The following is a 17,465-nucleotide window of genomic DNA, read 5'->3' on the forward strand; positions in this document are numbered from 1 at the left end:
AGTTATCACCAAAACAAGGCCATCACTCAGTGTCCATGGACACTTAGTCTAAACACAGTTCTGGTATTTTTGGTGTTTTAACTTCCAGCCCACGGCAGATGGGAAGCGAGTTGCAAGCGCATGCGCAGTGGGGAGGGGTGCCCAAAGCTCACACGCCCACCCGCAGCATCGGGCCCGACCGGCTGCATCAGCATCACCTGGATCTTACTCTGAACTCTCTGGCCTCATCCCTGCCCCGCCAAGCCAGAAGGTCCAGGAGATTCTGATGCCCGTGCAGGTGTGTGAGACACAGCTCTGCCAGGGGTCACACCGCTGTTCTGGCTCACTTCTATTCTGAGGACGAGCCGGAAACAGAAGTGGGGTTGCAAAGGCAGGGAGGGCAAGCCATGCAAGTGCTCAGTGTCCCTGTGATCAACAGCTAGTAACGCTGCACGCCTGTCCTCTGTGTTCACGTGGGATTCGCAGACGTTGGTATTTCTAGGGGCAGGAAGCAGGAGGTGGGAGGGGGTAGGCTGAGGGAGTAGGTGTGCTTTCAGACCTGCCCTCTTTTTCTGGCTGGCTGTGTGAGCTTGGGTAACTGACATCACTTCTCTGAGCTGCATTCCCCACACATCGGTTAAAACACAAGGCTCATTTCTCTGGCCCTTCTCCAGTTCGGAAGTACTCCAACCTTGTGCCGTCATGCAGCTTAACCATGTGGGAGGAGACTGGGGAGAAAGTTAGGCTACCCACATTTCTGTAACATTGGACGATAATATGTACTCTAAATCCATGATATATTAACATATATATCATATATTTATATAACATTATAGAGCGTTTATAATCTATACACGATATATATAGTTCAGGACAGTATTTCCCAACATGCGATTGGCCAGTGGAAGGAGAGGTTTGCAGTTAGAAGGTTTATCTCACCACCTGCAAGGTGCTTTGAGGAAGGACCACATTCATGTTCAATATCGTTGTTTTAAAGTCCTAATGACTTTAATGACCCTGGAACCCAGAGGTTAGAGTCTTATATCAGGAAAAATCAGCTGTTCTCTACACATATCTGTTTCTTTTCCACAGTCCTAAAGAATAGCAAATCAAGGGAAGAAATATCAATGTTTTTATATCTAAATCCATGTCATTAGTGTCAGACTGGCAAACATCTTTTGAAAAACATACATCCTTTTAGAGGAACCACAGTGTGATAGACAGACAGAGACAGAGCTGTACACACATATAAATAGACAGATATCTTTTTGGTCTTACCGTTTTGCATAGATTTTTCTCAACTGCTCATCATGGCAGTGATTTGAGTATACAACTTTTCTAACTTTTCTGCTGAGACTCTGTCAAGAAAACTAGTAAACCCATATCAGAAACACGCGCTAACGTGTTGACTGTCAGAAAATTATTCTCTCTACTCAGAACTTTCCACAAAAAGGTGATACCTTAGCCTCACCTGTTTTCTCTGCTAGAATATCATGTACAGACAGTCCCCGATTTAGGATGGCTCAACTTAAAATTTTTCGACTTTAAGATGGTTTGAAAGCGACATATATTCAGTAGAAACCATACTTCAAATTTTGAATTTTGTTCTTTTCGTGGACCAGGGATACGGGACATGATGCGTGCGGGACGCCACGCGATCTCAGGGGTCAGCAGCCGGTACACATCCTGTGCCCACCGCTCTGCCTTTCACTTTCAGTGCGGTATTCAACACTTTCCCTGAGACAGTCAACACTTGATTATAAAATCGGCTTTGTGTTTTATGATTTTACCCAACTGTAGGCTAACGTAAGTGTTCTGAGAACGTTTAAGGTAGATGAGGCTGAGCTAGAATGTTCCGTAGGTTAGGTGTTTTAAATGCATTTTGAGCTTATGAGATTTTTGATTTAGGATGGATTTGTCGGGACATACGGAGACTCGGTATTGTATTTCAGTTACTTAACAGCCACAGATCAACAATGGTTTCTTGAAAAGGACACTTGAGTTGTCAACGAGACTTGCATACCTACTCAGTCTAGTTTTTATAGCAGAGAACTGAAAGCTGGTCTCATTATCCATCACAAAACCCTAATGTTTGGGGAGGCCCTGTGGGTACCCATTCTGGAAGATTTCAGGATGTATATCTTTGGAATGAAGAATAAAATTTAGCTGATGGGATTCGTTTATTTTTATTCTTTTTGTTTTCCTTTGGCTTTGTGTAGTTGTGTGTATATATGAAATTCTAATCAAGGACTTTTTTCAAAAATGTGAAAACAGGGAGGGAAGGTAGAGCTCAAGTGGTAGAGCGCGTGCTTAGCACACACAAGGTCCTGGGTTCAATCCCCAGTGCCTCCTCTCAAAAAGGTAAATAAATAAGTAAACCTAATGACCGCCCCCTCAAAAAAACAAAAATAAATTTAAAAAAAATTTTAAATGTGAAAATAGTAGCAGAGAAGCATAACTTAGGATCCTTTTAAACTTTGCTGAAGAGTCAGTAGGACGTCCTAGTATAAAGCCTTGAGGCAGCCACTGTTTTCAGGAGCGCCGTGGAAGCACTCACCGTTGATGGCCAGCATGTTCAAAAGGCCGGGCAGCCCGCATGGGTATGTCTGAGGCCACGTCACATCATTCCACCAGAGGGTTGATCCAGGGTTGAATTCCCTGTTGCCCTCAAAAGCCCAGTGCTCAGTAAGAAAGAAGAAAAGTGAATTTGATCGTAGACTTTTTCCATACTCTTATATTTAAAATTCAGGGGGTAAATTGACATTTTAATTGCACACAGATACAGGAAACTGAAGACATAAAGCACTCATTTTCCCTGGCTTGAAAGTTTGTATCGGAAGCTTCTATATTTCACACAGAATATTGCTCTTTGGCACGTGAAATCTGACGGTTTCAGAAAAAAAGACTTAGGTCTTCCTTTGATCTAGCTTATAAATGCATCAGAACCACACCTTTAATATAATAATGCTTTTTATTTCCCCCTCGTGCTTTGGTGTTAGGACTCTCTCGAGCACTCGCTGTGAGGAAGGGGCTCAAGGTTCCCTGTTAGGGCCATAACACTCTTACTGAGTCCCAGGATCACACGTGGGGAGGGTGTGGAATGAACTCTCACCCCCTCCTCCGGCATTATACTCAGCCCTGCGACTCTCGGGGCTTAGGAAATAGCTTAGAGTGAAGAATTGTTTTCTCGGAGAGCTATGCCCAAACATTCCTGCTCAAGCAGACAGTCATCAGTTAATCTCTGTAAATGACTACGATTTTGGCAGGTGTCAGCTGGTGCAGAAATTGCTCACATGTTGAAACTTTTTTTTTTTAAGCATAAGGCAATCAGAGGGTCTAATAAAAAAATAACCTCACATTATGCCTGGCCACATAATGGCTTACCTGAAATGACTTATTCCTGTTTGGTTACTCGGTGGCATGTGGTCCCCAAGCTTGGTGGCTGAGGCAGACACAACTGAAGGCCCCTCTTCAAAGGCCGGCTGTGGACTCCAAAACACCGAATGCCATGTGTTCAGAATGATCTGGTACACATCATTCCCTGGGATCACCCACTGTCCTTGACACGGTGTTCTTAAAAAACGCCACCGGGTGCCCAAGGAATGTGAAGTTTTGAAATGGGTACAAAACCTGCCAGAAGCCTCCGCACCCTGATTTCGCCCACTGGCATTCTTTCTGAGATGGTAGAACTTCCCTGACTCATTTTCCCTGCCTTCTCCTCTCCTTCTGGACTCCTAATGCCAGGCACTAAGTTGTGGTAGGCACCGACAGGGCTGGATTACTACGCTTGGGGTGGCTTTTGAGTTGAATTGTTGGCTTTTCTGCAAGAAAACTTCAGATTTTTTCAGCCTGACCACCAGGAAGCCGAGAACAGGTCAGAGAGATAAGAGGAGGGAGGAGTCAAGGAAAGCTCCATCCAGAGACACTGAATGACTCCATGATGGACAGAAATAGAATGTTCTAGAAAAAGATGTTTTCGTACTTCTGAGGGAAAGGGATGACAGAGGTTGTTCCAGGACCTGGCCCCATGGCCTTTCGCCCATAAGGCCAGTGCTTAAAAATACTCAGCCAGTAAGAGGCCTCTCACACGTGTGCGGGGCCCGTGTGACTCAGGCTGTCTGTGTTCAGACTGGTGCTGTGAGCTGAAGGGCTGAATCAGGGTCCAGATTTGCCTCGGTGACACATGAAAAGAGAGAGCGTTGCATTTGAACTACACAAATATTATGCTTAAGTATTTTTCCTCATTTCGGAGCCAAGCAGGTCTTGTTCATGATAAAATCACTGCAGTAGAGTGGGTCCTTTTTCTGGTCTGGAATTTGAGACAGTGGCAGCTGTGCCAAGGGGCCCGGCAGCAGGAAGAGACGGCAAGCCACGGAGATTTGGAACCGTAACACAAGTTATAAAATTTAATTTGTATAATTGTAGCGATTGGGAGCTGGGCTAAAATGCACTGCTCCCACCCCCACTCCCACCCCGGGCGATCTTCTTTGTCACTGAGGAGTGGGTCTGGAGTGTGAAAGGGCACTTGAGTGTCACAGCAAGGGGGCTGCTTCTTCAGTCTTGTTTTGAGGCCACTTGACAATCGTGGAGGGTTGTGAAATTGGTCAGTGACTCTCTTGGAACCACGGGGGTGAGGCGGGAGCAGGAGGGCAGTCAGTCTCTTAAAAGAGGAATGACTCGTTCGATCCTCCCCCACCGCAAACACACCTCCAAGGCTACATCAGCACATCAGAGCCTCAGCTCGGCTGGACAGGCCTGAGTCTCTGGTTTAAAACCAAAGACATTTTGATGAAGGATTAAGGGAGGAAACAGGAGGCCCTTCTCGGGTGGATGACCTCTGCTCGCTGCATCCTGGGGACAGCGAGTTTGATGAGGACTGAGGCGAAGACACTGTCCATAGAGATGCCAAGGGGCCCCCCTCCCCACCTCGGACTCCTTAGCCCCCCGGGGAAGCTTGTCCAGTCTCCTGGCAGCTCCCTCTGGGCTCCAGCGGGCCCAGCAGGACTGGACAAGGCTGAGGCTGCACCCCTTTGTTGGGGGCGGGGGCCACATCTGGGGAAGTTGGCTTCAGGGAAGAAAGAATGCCCACGCCAAGCGTGCTAGGAGAGGAGAGGGAGAGGGGCCGAGGGGCTGCCTGTGCCCTGCAATTACCAGGAAATCTGACCTCCCCGGGGCTGTGGGTTTGCAGCCACACCTCATTTCCTGCTGGAAGAGGCACGCCCGCTAAGCTCCAGGGCCCGCTTTGCTGCCTCTGAAACCTGCCGGTGGTTGAGTGTGTGGTCAGGGGCAGCTGTGCTGATGCCACCGGCCAGGCTCCTTTCCTAGCCGCCATAGCTTAGGCCACAGCATGTGGCCAAGTGCCAACAATTAATGTGCTCTCTGTCCCTCCCGCTGTCACCACCGCCACCAAGCCCTGTGTGCCCACTGCGTTCGCCCAGTGGAGATGGGGGCAGAGGGTTGGGGTGGGTGCCGGGGCCCAGACCAGGGAGCACCCAGTGGCCAGTGTGACCAAAGGGGCCCTGCCCCAGTCTGCTGTGGGGACAATGGCCCAAATTCCCAGCGGGAGCCACCAAATGTACAAATCTCCAGCAGATCCTCATTGCGGGTGAGGGGAGAGGGAGGGGGAAGACGAGAAAGCCCGAATTTTAGAAAATCCACAATACATTTTCTGATCTCTTCCCTCCCTCCTTCCTTGCCTCCCCCTCCCCTCCCCACCTCCCTCCCCACACTAGGACATCGTCAGAAACTAGATGATCAGACCAAGCCCGGGAGCTTGTCCTTTTCCGAGCGGCTCAGTGAGTTGGAGCAGCTGCGGCGCACGGCCATGAGGGTCAGCCCACACCACCCAGCCCCCACACCCAACCCTCGGGCCTCCTTGAACCACTCCACTGCCTTTAACCCTCAGCCTCAGAGTCAGATGCAGGGTAAGTACCTGGATGGAGCCCACTTCCCGCCTCACCCTTGGGCAGAACCCACCCAGACCCATTGTGGCTTCTCCAAACTCAAAAAGGGTGGTCCCTGGACCAGCAGCTTGGGAGCTTGTTGACAGCAGGGTCTCCGGCCCGCCCCAGACCTACTCACTTACTGAGTCAGATTTGCTTTGTAGCAAGATCCCCAGATTGAGAGGCACTGCTGCACAGGATACTGAGAGGATACGGACAGATAGAAATCACTACGTAGATAATATCTTGAATTTTTTAAGAGTTAGTTTTGGTTGTGCTATTTTCTCACTTGCTTGGCTTGAAGACACACACACATACATCGAGCAAGGCGAAGGTCAGGATGTTTCCAGTTTTTACTGTCTACAAATTATTTGGGGGGTTTGTATTTATACTGTTTTTTTTTAATATAAAGAAATAGTAGGGAGTGTCTGGATGCCATCACATCAAGGTATTAATCGCAGCAAATAAATTTGCAATCGATAAAGAATGCAGGTTGCCCACCCCCTAACCATGGGGCTAACTGGCAATTGCAAAAACACTATAAAACACAATAATTGCATAAAACCCACTGTGCCAAATTAGATAATACACAGAGTTCATTTACACTGTGGAAAGCACTGACGTCAGTGATTATTCGCTCTGTGATACCATTTCAAATTTCCAAAATGCAGCCGTTTCCTTGGTGCCGTGCAGGACACAGCTGTGTATGATAGGGTCACAGTAAGATTCCTTTCTCAAAGTAGAAGCCTTGTTTAACTCAAAGGAAAAGATAAGGAACACATCTGGGGGAAAGGGCAGGTGGCCAGCGAGGGAAGTGCTCCTTGCCCTGCTGGGACAGCAGAAACGAGCTACCCCGAGCGTTTTCTTTGTTCGCGTCGGGTTGTGAGATGTGCAAGCATCCTAAATCCTCGAGCGTTTCCAGGCCAGTAGCTCTCTTTTGGGGTCAGCCCATGTGGGGTTCTCGAAAGGCATGCCCACTCTCTTCCTTGGAGCCCACGGCCCACGCCGCTCCTTCTCATGTTTCTGGGGGAGGTTCTTTTATTTGAGTGGAAACTTTCCAAAGAAATCCTCCCCAAAAGATACTGTGCACACAGCTGCCAAGTGGCCTAGCTGTAGAGTCGCCCTTTTGTGGACAAACAGAAACCTAAAGCTTGATTTTGGGGTCTGCCTCTCATCTACGGTCTCATCTTAGGTGTCTTTAAGAAGAGGTCCCATGAAATCATTGGTTTCCTGGTGCTTCGTTATGCATACTTATTCAAAATCTGCATATTGATTTTTAAAGATTCCAAACCACAAGTGTGTATGAGAAATTAGATCACATGGCACATTAAGTGAGAGAGCTGGGCTGGTGGGGGGTGGGGGGGATGACACTTTTCTTCTAAATAGAATAATATTCTCCAGGAGATGGCCGGATCTTGTGTTGAGGGCCATTTAGACTCATTTATGTCATCTTCAGGCCTCCATTTGTACCGTTCAAGGGGAGACTTCTGTTTTCTGATTTTCTCATGGCGTAACTGACCATTTACACTACTGGTTGATACAGGGACTTGTCTTTTTCTCCTGGTATCAGGACCAAACATTTTCAGCATTTTCAAAGGCAGTGGAAAATTCAGCCACACAGGGGCAAGTTGAAATCGTCACCATTAAATCGGCTTGCTTTCAGTTTTGCTGAGGAGTGAATCAGATCTGATTTCCCTCCTGATCAGATACACTGTCTTTACCAAAAAGAAAACGAGAAAACGGCGGGGTTGGGGTCGGGGGTAGTATGGAGGTGTTGAATTCTTGTCCTCAGCCGTCAGCAGCTCCCGGGTGGGGGCACTGCTATGGACGGGCATTCCTCAGCTCTTTGGAATACTGTGCGCTTAGCAAAGTATCAGGTTTAACCCCCTTTCTTGTTCCCTTTAAAAACTTTTTACTTCTCCAACATCTAATTCTAAGTAATAATAACTTGCTTTTAGAGCGCCCCGGAGGCTTAGCTCTTATTTGAAAGAATGTGTTAACTATTTTGTGGATGTTCTTTCTTTCTGAAATATGATTTGCTGTTCAGGACTTGTAAAATTATAGGAACAAGTTTTAAACAATCAGTATCTGGGATATTTTCATGTAAAACTACTTTTCCTTTTTTCTTTCTTTTTTTCCTCAAGAAAATAGTTTTTTACCCTCGTCATGGTTTGAGTAGACCCTTGGGATTTTTTTCCCTGAAATTAGAAAGTTAACAGGGATAACAGTAAAGTCTCTTTCAGCCAGAACCTTCATTTTGTTCTTCGCTGGTAGGAAAATGGTTATTTTCCCAGCTTAGCGCCAGAGCTTCTATATTATATTTAAGAAGATGCTTTTATATAAAAATTCAGCACGTGTTTATGGCTCTCTTTGAAATGGCAGCAGTAATTGAAAGAAAAATATCCCCAGAGTAGTCAGAGCAGTTTTACAGCGGTGCTGTACGGATGCGTGGATGTTTTCAGTTCTGCGGGAACTGTCAGCATTTGGGGCCTCGGAGAGATCGCGCGTTGATAGGCTGCTACGCCCTGTCTCGCTAGGACTCCATCGGGAGGGTCATGCCTGACCCTTTAACTCTGTCAGTACGAAATCACGATTATAGAATAACCCCTCTATTTATCTAGAATCAGATGTGCTTGAGAATCACTCAAAACAGACATCTCAAATGATCTGAAGCAGGGTACAGATGGAAAAGGGGGCCAGGTTGCCATGCCACCGAACCACTGTTTATTTGTTGAGGCTTCAGCTATAAAAGGGCTGAGGTTAATTTCAACTTCCTATTTTACCAGGTCTTAAAACTGAATAGAAAGCCATTTTGTCATGGCTACACGTTTATGCAAGTCAGGACATCATCATGAACTTCTACAGCCGAGTTTCAAAATTCTTGTACACTCATGGAAAAAAAAAAAAAAAAGGACACATGTCCTTTTAAAAGATGGAGCAGGACAGAGTCTAGACAGACAGGGCGCTGCTGCCCATTAAACCACACCTCCCCTCAGAGGTGGCTTCAGGCAACCCAAACAAGTAATTTTAAGAATTTGACTCCTGATTTACCAAAAATGATGAACCACATTTAAGCTGCGTAACTCTCTCCTTTCTGGGAAAACGGAGACGGGGTGATATCTGCTGGTGCAGAGAACTGTCAAAACCAGAGAAACTAAGAGGCCAAGTCTTGTTCCTGTATGTGTTGCTGTCAACATCGAGGCGTGAGGTTTAACTCTTTAATTGGACCAGTTATGATATTTGGCCCAAGTCAGACCTTTCATAGACATTGTATTCTACATACAGTCCTGTGGTCTGGTTTATAGATGGATAACCCAAACCTCAGAAGTGGACAATTGCCCAGCATCTTCAAGACTGGAAGCAACAAACTTGGACTCAAATGCAGGCTTTTCTGGCTCTAAAGCCAGTGCTGGTGGGTGGCAGGTTTTCCAGGGCTCCCGCTCTTGGGTCAGGGATCTGTTAGCCACAGGGCTGACCCAGCTTCAAGAAGGATCCCACTCGCCAAAGGGGAGACGGACGTAGTGCTGGGCTGGTCACTCACTCAGGGGTCCTGCATTGACTGTGATCTGTTATCATTAGATGTTGATAATATAATAACTTTCAGGCCAGACTCTGTGGTGGGCACTTGAATAAATTCTCTCCTTTGGAGACATGTACATTTGTTTTTAAAGCTGAGGAGAAAAGAAAAGTTAACTCAGAATGATGACTCTGTACGCTTGAGTGAAAGAAGGCTGCGTGGGCAGGGAGCGGGCTTCCCAGCCCCTCTTGTTAATTTTCCTGGGGCAACTGTGCAGCTGTCCTGCAAGTAAGTCTCTTCTGTGGGGTGCACTGGGACCAGAGCCTTCTTAACCTCCAAACCCCGGAAACATCTGATCAACCTTCAGGAGTGTGGGTGCCTGGCTTTAAGACTTCCATGTAGCCAGAGGGGTCTTGATCTCTTAAGTCATCTGAGTTTTAGTATTCCAAATGATTTTGTTTGATAGTGATTTATCCTACAAGTTAGTCTGGAAAGGCTGTTTCCCGGAACTATTGTCTGTGTAGCTTTTTGAGGTAATGAATCGACTTTGTTTCTCTGCTGTACGAGGTTACTTTATCAGCTGGATTGACAAAAGAAAGAAAAAAAAAAAAACACCTTTTCACTTCTCTGTAGAAGGACAGATAAATCCCCTTTCCAGCCTTGGGAGTCAAATATGAAAATGCATAGCATCTATTCCTTCCCTTTTCTCTTTCTGTCTCTCTCTCTCTGCTTCCTCTCTCTTCTAGCAAGTCTAGAAGTTCAGAAACGAAGTGGGGGAGGGGGCTGTTGGATTACCTTGGAGGTAGAGGCTACAGTCAGTCAAACACCAGACATCTCCTCTGTAAATCTACAAGTGGTCACTTAATGGTTACACAAAGCAAAATACTCAGGGTGCTTTAGAAACCAACTTGTAAGATACGCTGTAAACGTGAAAAGGGAGTGATCTGAAAATAACTCTTATCTGGGCGTAGTAGAGTTTGAGAGCCTTTCAAGGTCTACAGTATCAGAATCTGACACAGAAAACAAGCCTGAATCAGGTGTTCCCATGAATAAATAAAAATAAATGAAGGTAGGAAGGCAGGCAGGCAGGCAGAAAGGGAGGGAGGGAGAGAAGGAAGAAAGTGAAAGCAATAGAATGAAGGCAGAATGAAGCACTCTCGGGCACTGGGTGTGCGCAGTCTGACCAGCACTAGACTGCCTCCCGCCCCTTCCCACAAGCAGGCAGAGAGCCTGCCAGTTAACAGGGCTGCTGACACTCTCAAGGCAGGAGCTGAGACCTCGGTTACTGTTTTCTGTGTTCTTGGCTGATGAACTATAAATTTAAGGAAAGTCTGAAAAGCTCACCCTAATGAATTGCATCACAGACATTTTAAAACTGGGGATAAAGGATGGGGAGAAAGCTAAGTCTTCATTTTTTCCTTTAAAAAAGGGCCCCCAGGTCTTTGCTTCCTAGTCTACCCGTGGCCTTTGTTGCTTGAGCCTGTGTGGCTGCTCGGTGTCGCTGCTCGGTGTCGCTGCCCGAGCTTCCCACCCGCACTGCCCAGCTTTACAAGCGGTGCTCAGAGTGGAGGCCCGCCTTACTTTTCCTCCGCGCTCTGTTCAGGGACGGCACAGTCACCAACACAGAACTCCCTTGAACAGCACTGCTCGGATGCCTGAGATGTATTTACAAGCACCTCTCAGCTAAGTCCTTAATAAACCAGCCCTTCAAAGGAGCCGCCAACCTGGTGAGCTGTCAGCACTCTAGTAATCATAAACCACATTTTAGCAGGACTGCATTTTCAGACCAAATGTTTTCATGGATGTCGTTCAAGGTGATCAGACCATGTTTTCCGGAGCATGTTGTTAATGCCTTGTGGACATCTTTCCTAATTAGATGAATAAAGGTTCATTTCAGGGCTTGATCATAATGATAAAATATTCCTCCTATGAATTGGATAGATTCTGAAATGTTCCCTTATTCTTGTAATCTATGGGCCAGCACACATTCACTCACACACGCACACACACACACACACACATACACAAATGTTTTGTTCAGAAGAGTTAAGTTTTTAACAAAGCTGAGGTTGGAGCACTTACTTGGTATTGTTGGTGAAACAGCAGGAGGGTTAAGCTGAAAATCTAATGGCTAAGAAAGATAGCAGAACCTCCAGGCTAAGAATGAGGGCTCAAAAGACAAACCACACTGGCCCAAAACTGTCCTCCACTGTGTATTACTATAGGACATTTTGGCAAGTGACTTAACCTCTTAAAGCCTCAGTTTCCCCATCTGCAAAATAGGAAAAATAATTCTACTTGAAGATCCTAGAACCATCGTGCAATGTGAGGCTGTGGGCGTTAGAGTGGGTAACACTGAGTAACTGTTGGTAGCGAAGATCGGCAGCACCAAACCAAGCGTATGAGTGTCCTGTGGCTGCTGTAACAAATTAGCACAAACCTGCTGGCATAAAACCACAGAAATTTATTCCTTCACAGTTCTTGAGGCAAGGAACCAAAATCAACACGCCACTCTCCCTCCCAAGATCCTAGGGAAGGGTCCCTTCTTGCCTCTTCCAACCTTTGGTGGCTCCTAGTCTCCCTTGGCTTGGGGCTGCATCACTCCTATCTCTGCTCCATCTTCAAGTGGCCTCCTTCTCTGTGTCACCTCCTCCTCTGGCCCTTATAACGACACTCGTCATTGGATTTAAGCCCCACTCAGATAACCTAGGGTGACATTATCTCAAGACCCTTCACTTAATCGCACCTGCAAAAACCCTTTTTCCAAATCAGGTCGCGTTCACAGTTCCACGGATGGAACATGGACGTTACCTTTTGGAGGGCCACCATTACACCCTTTACACCCAGGTTGAAAGGACAGGGGGCATCTGCTGAGTCCAGAGTAACTTTCCGTTGTCCATTTCCCCAGAACAGATATGATGGGCAGGTAGATATGAACTCTGTGTCTTAGGCCTGAAAACCTGAATCACAACTTCCAGCTACTATCATTTCAGGCTGTCATTTGCTGGAACTCAGTCTCATGGTACTTTCATTTCACAGCCAGGAGGATGTATGATTTTTTTTCTAGATGAGATCAGATATTTCTCAGTGTTTTCTGGAGCACCTATGCCGATGGAACCCAGGGCCCAAAAGTGATAGAGAAAGGGGGTCTTCCCTGTGTCACGGGAGAGAGAAAGAGCAGGAGAGAGGAGGCCTGGGTGCCTCCTGCCCTGGCCCCCAAAAGCTCATGCCATCATGGCTGGGAGTCTGCATAGGACAGAAGATGACACGGAGACCACAGCCAGCCAGTTGGGATGGACTCAAGAATGTGACCGCCTGGAACTCGGCAGAGCACTGTTGTTTTGAGCAAGCTGCCTTTTTTAAATGGCTTTATTGCGAGGCCCTGTTGACCAGAAACCCATTGCGAAAGGCTAGTCGCTTTGCACCTCTCATAATCCCCAATTTACAGATCACCCAAAGGTAGCCTCTCACATTCGGATATTTGAAAAAGAGACTTGACTGCGGCCATAAAGTAGTATCAAAGTTTACCAATGTCTGTACCAAAAGCGGAGCAAACAATACACTGTGATACGGGAAAAAAAAGGTTCTGATGAGACAGCTCCTCGTAGGGTTTTTCTTGTCAGTCGTCGTTCTCCAGACCGAGCTGGGGTTCCTCATTTGCATTGTTTTTCCTCATATCATGGAACAGAAATGCAGGCCTGCGGTAATTTAGTTATTTTAGTGCTCTTTAAAATTCAACGTGTATGATTTAAATAATGCTGGGGAACTGTAATTACTTCTGCCTTTCCCTGCTTCCCTCCGGCCGGCAAAGCACCAGAACCCTACTTTTAAGGGAAAATGTACAAAGGCAGGAGGTTTTCTGGCCCCAACTGTCAAGAGCCATGTCAGTGTATATTTGTATCCTGTTTTCACATTTTACTTGCAAAGCCTTAGCCCCGCTTGAGCTTTCTTATTATTGAACAATTGCCTTCAGAGGGGCAGAACAGCCCAATTGTTATGGAGATTAAAGATCTGGATTGCAAAACTCCTGTAAATAAAATCTTCACTGACAAACCCAGTTTCTGCCCATAGACTTTTCTTCCATAATCTCTTTCTGGCAGAACATTTTATGTTTTGATACTGGAGATTCAGTTACCAGCCACCGTAAATAAAACAAAATAATAATAAGAAAAAAATAGTAGAGAACTCACCCTAAAAACAAACATTGGCCAATCATGTTTATTTGCTGTTTCTTTGGGCACTCCTGGTGATTGATAGGGGGAAAAAAGGGAATGTATCACTTCTAACCCAGTTGAGTTTTGATTATCAGGCCATGGGAAGTCTTCAGATTGAGTGTTAGCTACTTTAGGCTCCCCCAGATGGCATGGAATATACCGCTTACTGTTTCAAAGAGAGAAGCATTTTTCAAGGGAAATCAGAACCACATCACCAAGCCCCTGAGTCGTGGGTAGAAAAGACAATCGTTTCCCCCAGACAAGGCTCAGGTGCCACACTCCTGGGGCCCCTGATGATCTCACACCACCCAACAGTCAAGCATAGGGTGTAGAACATTCAAAGTATCATTTCAAGATTTTGAAAAGCATCTTCCAACTGTAATCAGTAGCAAGAGTTAACTGTTTGTTTTGTAAAGGCGATTCTCCTTCTTCAGATGGAACCCCCCTTCCCTGCCACCCTGCTTTCCCACCTGGAGGGAATGTGGACAAAAGGGAGGAGGCAGCGGTGGGACACTCTGACCCAAGCATCTTGTCGCTTAACAGCTCATGAAACATGAGCTTTCAGACACACGCTGTCACGGACTGAAATAGTACTTGTTTCTGCACACCATCTTGGTCCTTCCACTGAAGGACCTCCATAAGTCAATGTCATCAGGTCTGGTTAATAAGATTTGAGCCACTGCAGTGGTGAGCTCAGCTCTTCTGGGAGCACAAAGGAGGATACACTATGGTCCTTCAGCTGAAGCATTTGGGTGTGACCACACACGTGTTGTAAAATGCAGAGCATCCCTAGGGAAGGCATGTGAGTCAGGTCTCCAAGGAGCCTGGGTGAGTCAGCACTGCTCTGGGTGTCAGCAGCTCTCTCAGTCGGGGCAGTGAAGTCTCCCGGATCCATAACTTGCTAGTTCCCGCTGCGGAAGACATCCTCTTCACCCTACAGCTTTAAGGGCCCCACCTGAGTCATTCCAGGGCCAGCTCAAGACCCAGAGAGCACATGCAGTGCTGACTGCTCCTTGCATCTTTGAAAGGGCTACACACATACACTTGCTTGGGCAGGGATGGGGGCGGGTTTAAAAGAACAGCTCAGGGTAAAGAGGAAGACATAATCTGACTAGTGACTGCACTTTTTGGAGTTGTAGGTCATACAAGGAAGCGAACGCAATTGTCTTATTAAGTCTCCTGGGGTTGTTGCACCATTGTGGCCACTCACGCTCCATTAGTGCCTCTCTCTGTACGTATCAGATGGCAGATTATATAATGATAAAGTTATTGAAATATCTGTAAAAGTCAGCACAAGCTCAAGGGCTTGACTGGGCACTTCTGCCCGTTAAGTGGTTTATTTAGATCGTTCCTCTCGGGGTCTGTTAATCCTCATCCGTGCCTTGTTGTAAATTGCCCGCTATGTGGAACCACTGTGACTGCCTGAGTTTTCAGCCGTGCTTCTGGTGGTCTTCCAAAAGGGCTGGTATCTTAGGGGCGAGTGCAGAAGCTTTTGAGAGGTGCAGTTCTTTAGCCCCCAGGTTTGAAACAGCAGCCTGTGTCAGTGATTGGGTCTGTATCGGGGTTGTTATTGGAACCATCGTCACAGCAGGAGGATGAGGACACTCCTGGGTTGACACATTCACCAAAGGCAGTAACAAAATAATTATGGTTCACGTTTCTAGAGTGACTGATATTGGTGGTTCATTTATTCCCCACCACTAGCCACCCATGAGGCGTGGGGCATGGTCCTGAGGGTCCCGCCTGCTGTGCCCGCTCAGATGCCGGCAGCCACGTGAGCCCCAGTCCGTCCTCATGTAAGCCATTAACAAGGTGGTCCTGAGTCTAATAGGCTGTAATTCTGGATAGACAGCATGGCTCTCGGGGATTAAAGTTCTGCCTAACGTTCTCAGGAGGCCAGTAGGGATGTCCCAGAGCCCCCCACTCTGCTCCCTGATTAAAAGGCTCTTTTTTTTTTTTTTTTTGGTAATATGTTTGTTGTGTGATCGGGCTTTCTGAGCCACCATATGTTGCTAAATGAGAGAAGTCATTGCCCAGACGTGGATCTGTTTAATGTGATTTTTCCACAAATTACAAAGCATGACTTTAAAATTGAATTTGTGCAAAATTACGGATGGCCAATTCAGGTGGAAGGGAGAGGAAATCTTGTTATTCTTATTCCAGAATCTCTTCCCGATTTCCTCATTTGATTCCTTCACGCCTTGGGGGAGGGCGGTTGGGGGAGATGCCTCAGAGGATCTATAAGGAATTTCCCTTATTTTTCAAACTTTCTCCCTGTCATTTGCGGGAAGCACAACAGTGGCCTGCAGATACCAAAACAGAGTGCCAGTTCTTCTGTCCATCCATTCTGTCAGTCAGGATAGAGCTGTTCCTCCCACCTTCATCAGAAAGGACTCAGAAAAAACATGGGAGCCCCTAGAATGCACTTTATGAGAAAAGCAGAATCTAGATCCATAAATTAATGCTAAGATCCACGTGGATGTAGGTAATGGCAATTCAGATCCCGGGCTGGCCACTTCCCAATCATGTGACCTTGCAAGCATTACTTAAGTCCTCTGTGTCACTGTTCCCCATCTGTAAAATGGGCACAGTGATGGTGGTCCCTAACTCACCAGGGAATCATGAGGATTAAATGAGTTAATGCGCCCAAAGCCCTGGACGCCTGGTGTGCCGTCAGCACTGTGTGTATTTACTCTCCTCACCTCACGGCCTCGTCACCAGGACTGAGATTTATTGTTGTCAAGTGTTCAGCATAGAGCCCAGTACACTCTAAACACTCAATAAATGGTCAGTGTTATTCTTGGCTATTATTATTTTGCTGCCACTGTGATCTTGGCAGTGCATCAGCAGGGCGCTGCACGTCCGTCCTCCCTATGAGCCACACGGCCACCAGACTTATGAAGTTGAGAATGACCTTCAGCATCCCTACTTCCTGAGAGTGATGGCAGCCCTGGGGTGGGCACGGCGGAGGTGATTTCAGTGTGGTCTTCATTCAAGTTTGGTTTCCCCAGGTAAACTCTCACAGGAGAACACGTAACTGCTGCTCCACTAGGTCAGATGGGAGTAGAAAACGGTCCCAGTTGAAAGGGGCCTTAAACGTCATTCTCGAGGCCCTTTATTTCACTCATGAGACACCGGAGGCCCAGGGAGCATCTGTGATTAGCCCACTTGGATGACCTGAACTCCAAGTCCTGGGACTCCTGGTCCAGTGCCCGTCCCATTGGCCTGCGGTGCCTCTGCCTCGGAGGGTGTGGCCACAGCACGTAGCCTCTGCTGTCAGTACCGAATGCGCATTAGGGCTGCGATCCCGCTCCGCTTCCACTGTCTTTCTCGATGGATCCCCACGGCTGGGTTCTGCGTCACCTGATTCTTTGTGCCTCCATCTTTTTTACGTCGAATTGCATACTGAAGGAGTAGGGCTTCTTTTTAAAGACAAGGATGGGATAGAATGCCCATCTAAAGCCTGCCCTCTGTCCCCCTCAGCCCACCAGGTGTCCCCAGCCCTGCTCCGGGGACAGGGGACGGCTGCAGGGAGGTTGACAGGACACTCCCTGACCACAGGGCCCACGCAGGCAGCAACCAGGGGTGACCCCTGACCTGTCCCCTTACTTGTATGAATCAGACACATTCAGAGAATGTGAATGGTCAGCCTCTTTGGCATTTTCAAGGAACCATCTACAAAAGGATTTCTTTGAACCGCATTTCACCTTCCTGTGTGATTTTAAGTAAATAGCTCCCTGTGCCGATTCCGCCCACAAGCCCGGGCCTTGGAAGCCGGCTTGCGGCCTGGGCTGTGGGACCAGAAGCAGGCCA

At 47.1% G+C, this 17,465-nt stretch overlaps 1 protein-coding gene across 4 annotated transcripts in view; it reads left to right on the forward strand.

Moving 5' to 3' along the window:
* Positions 1 to 17,465, forward strand: part of RUNX1 (RUNX family transcription factor 1) — a 236,652-nt gene that overhangs the window by 189,289 nt on the left and 29,898 nt on the right. For 3 of the 4 annotated variants that reach the window (XM_074358981.1, XM_074359012.1, XM_010956526.3), the window contains one exon: positions 5,712 to 5,903. The exons of the other annotated variant lie outside the window; for it this stretch is intronic. In XM_074358981.1, the coding sequence (XP_074215082.1) occupies positions 5,712 to 5,903 (192 nt within the window). The remainder of the gene's footprint in view (positions 1 to 5,711; positions 5,904 to 17,465) is intronic. 4 annotated transcript variants of the gene reach the window in all.

This window comes from Camelus bactrianus, chromosome 1 (genome assembly GCF_048773025.1).
Source record: "Camelus bactrianus isolate YW-2024 breed Bactrian camel chromosome 1, ASM4877302v1, whole genome shotgun sequence".
Classification (NCBI taxonomy): domain Eukaryota; kingdom Metazoa; phylum Chordata; class Mammalia; order Artiodactyla; family Camelidae; genus Camelus; species Camelus bactrianus.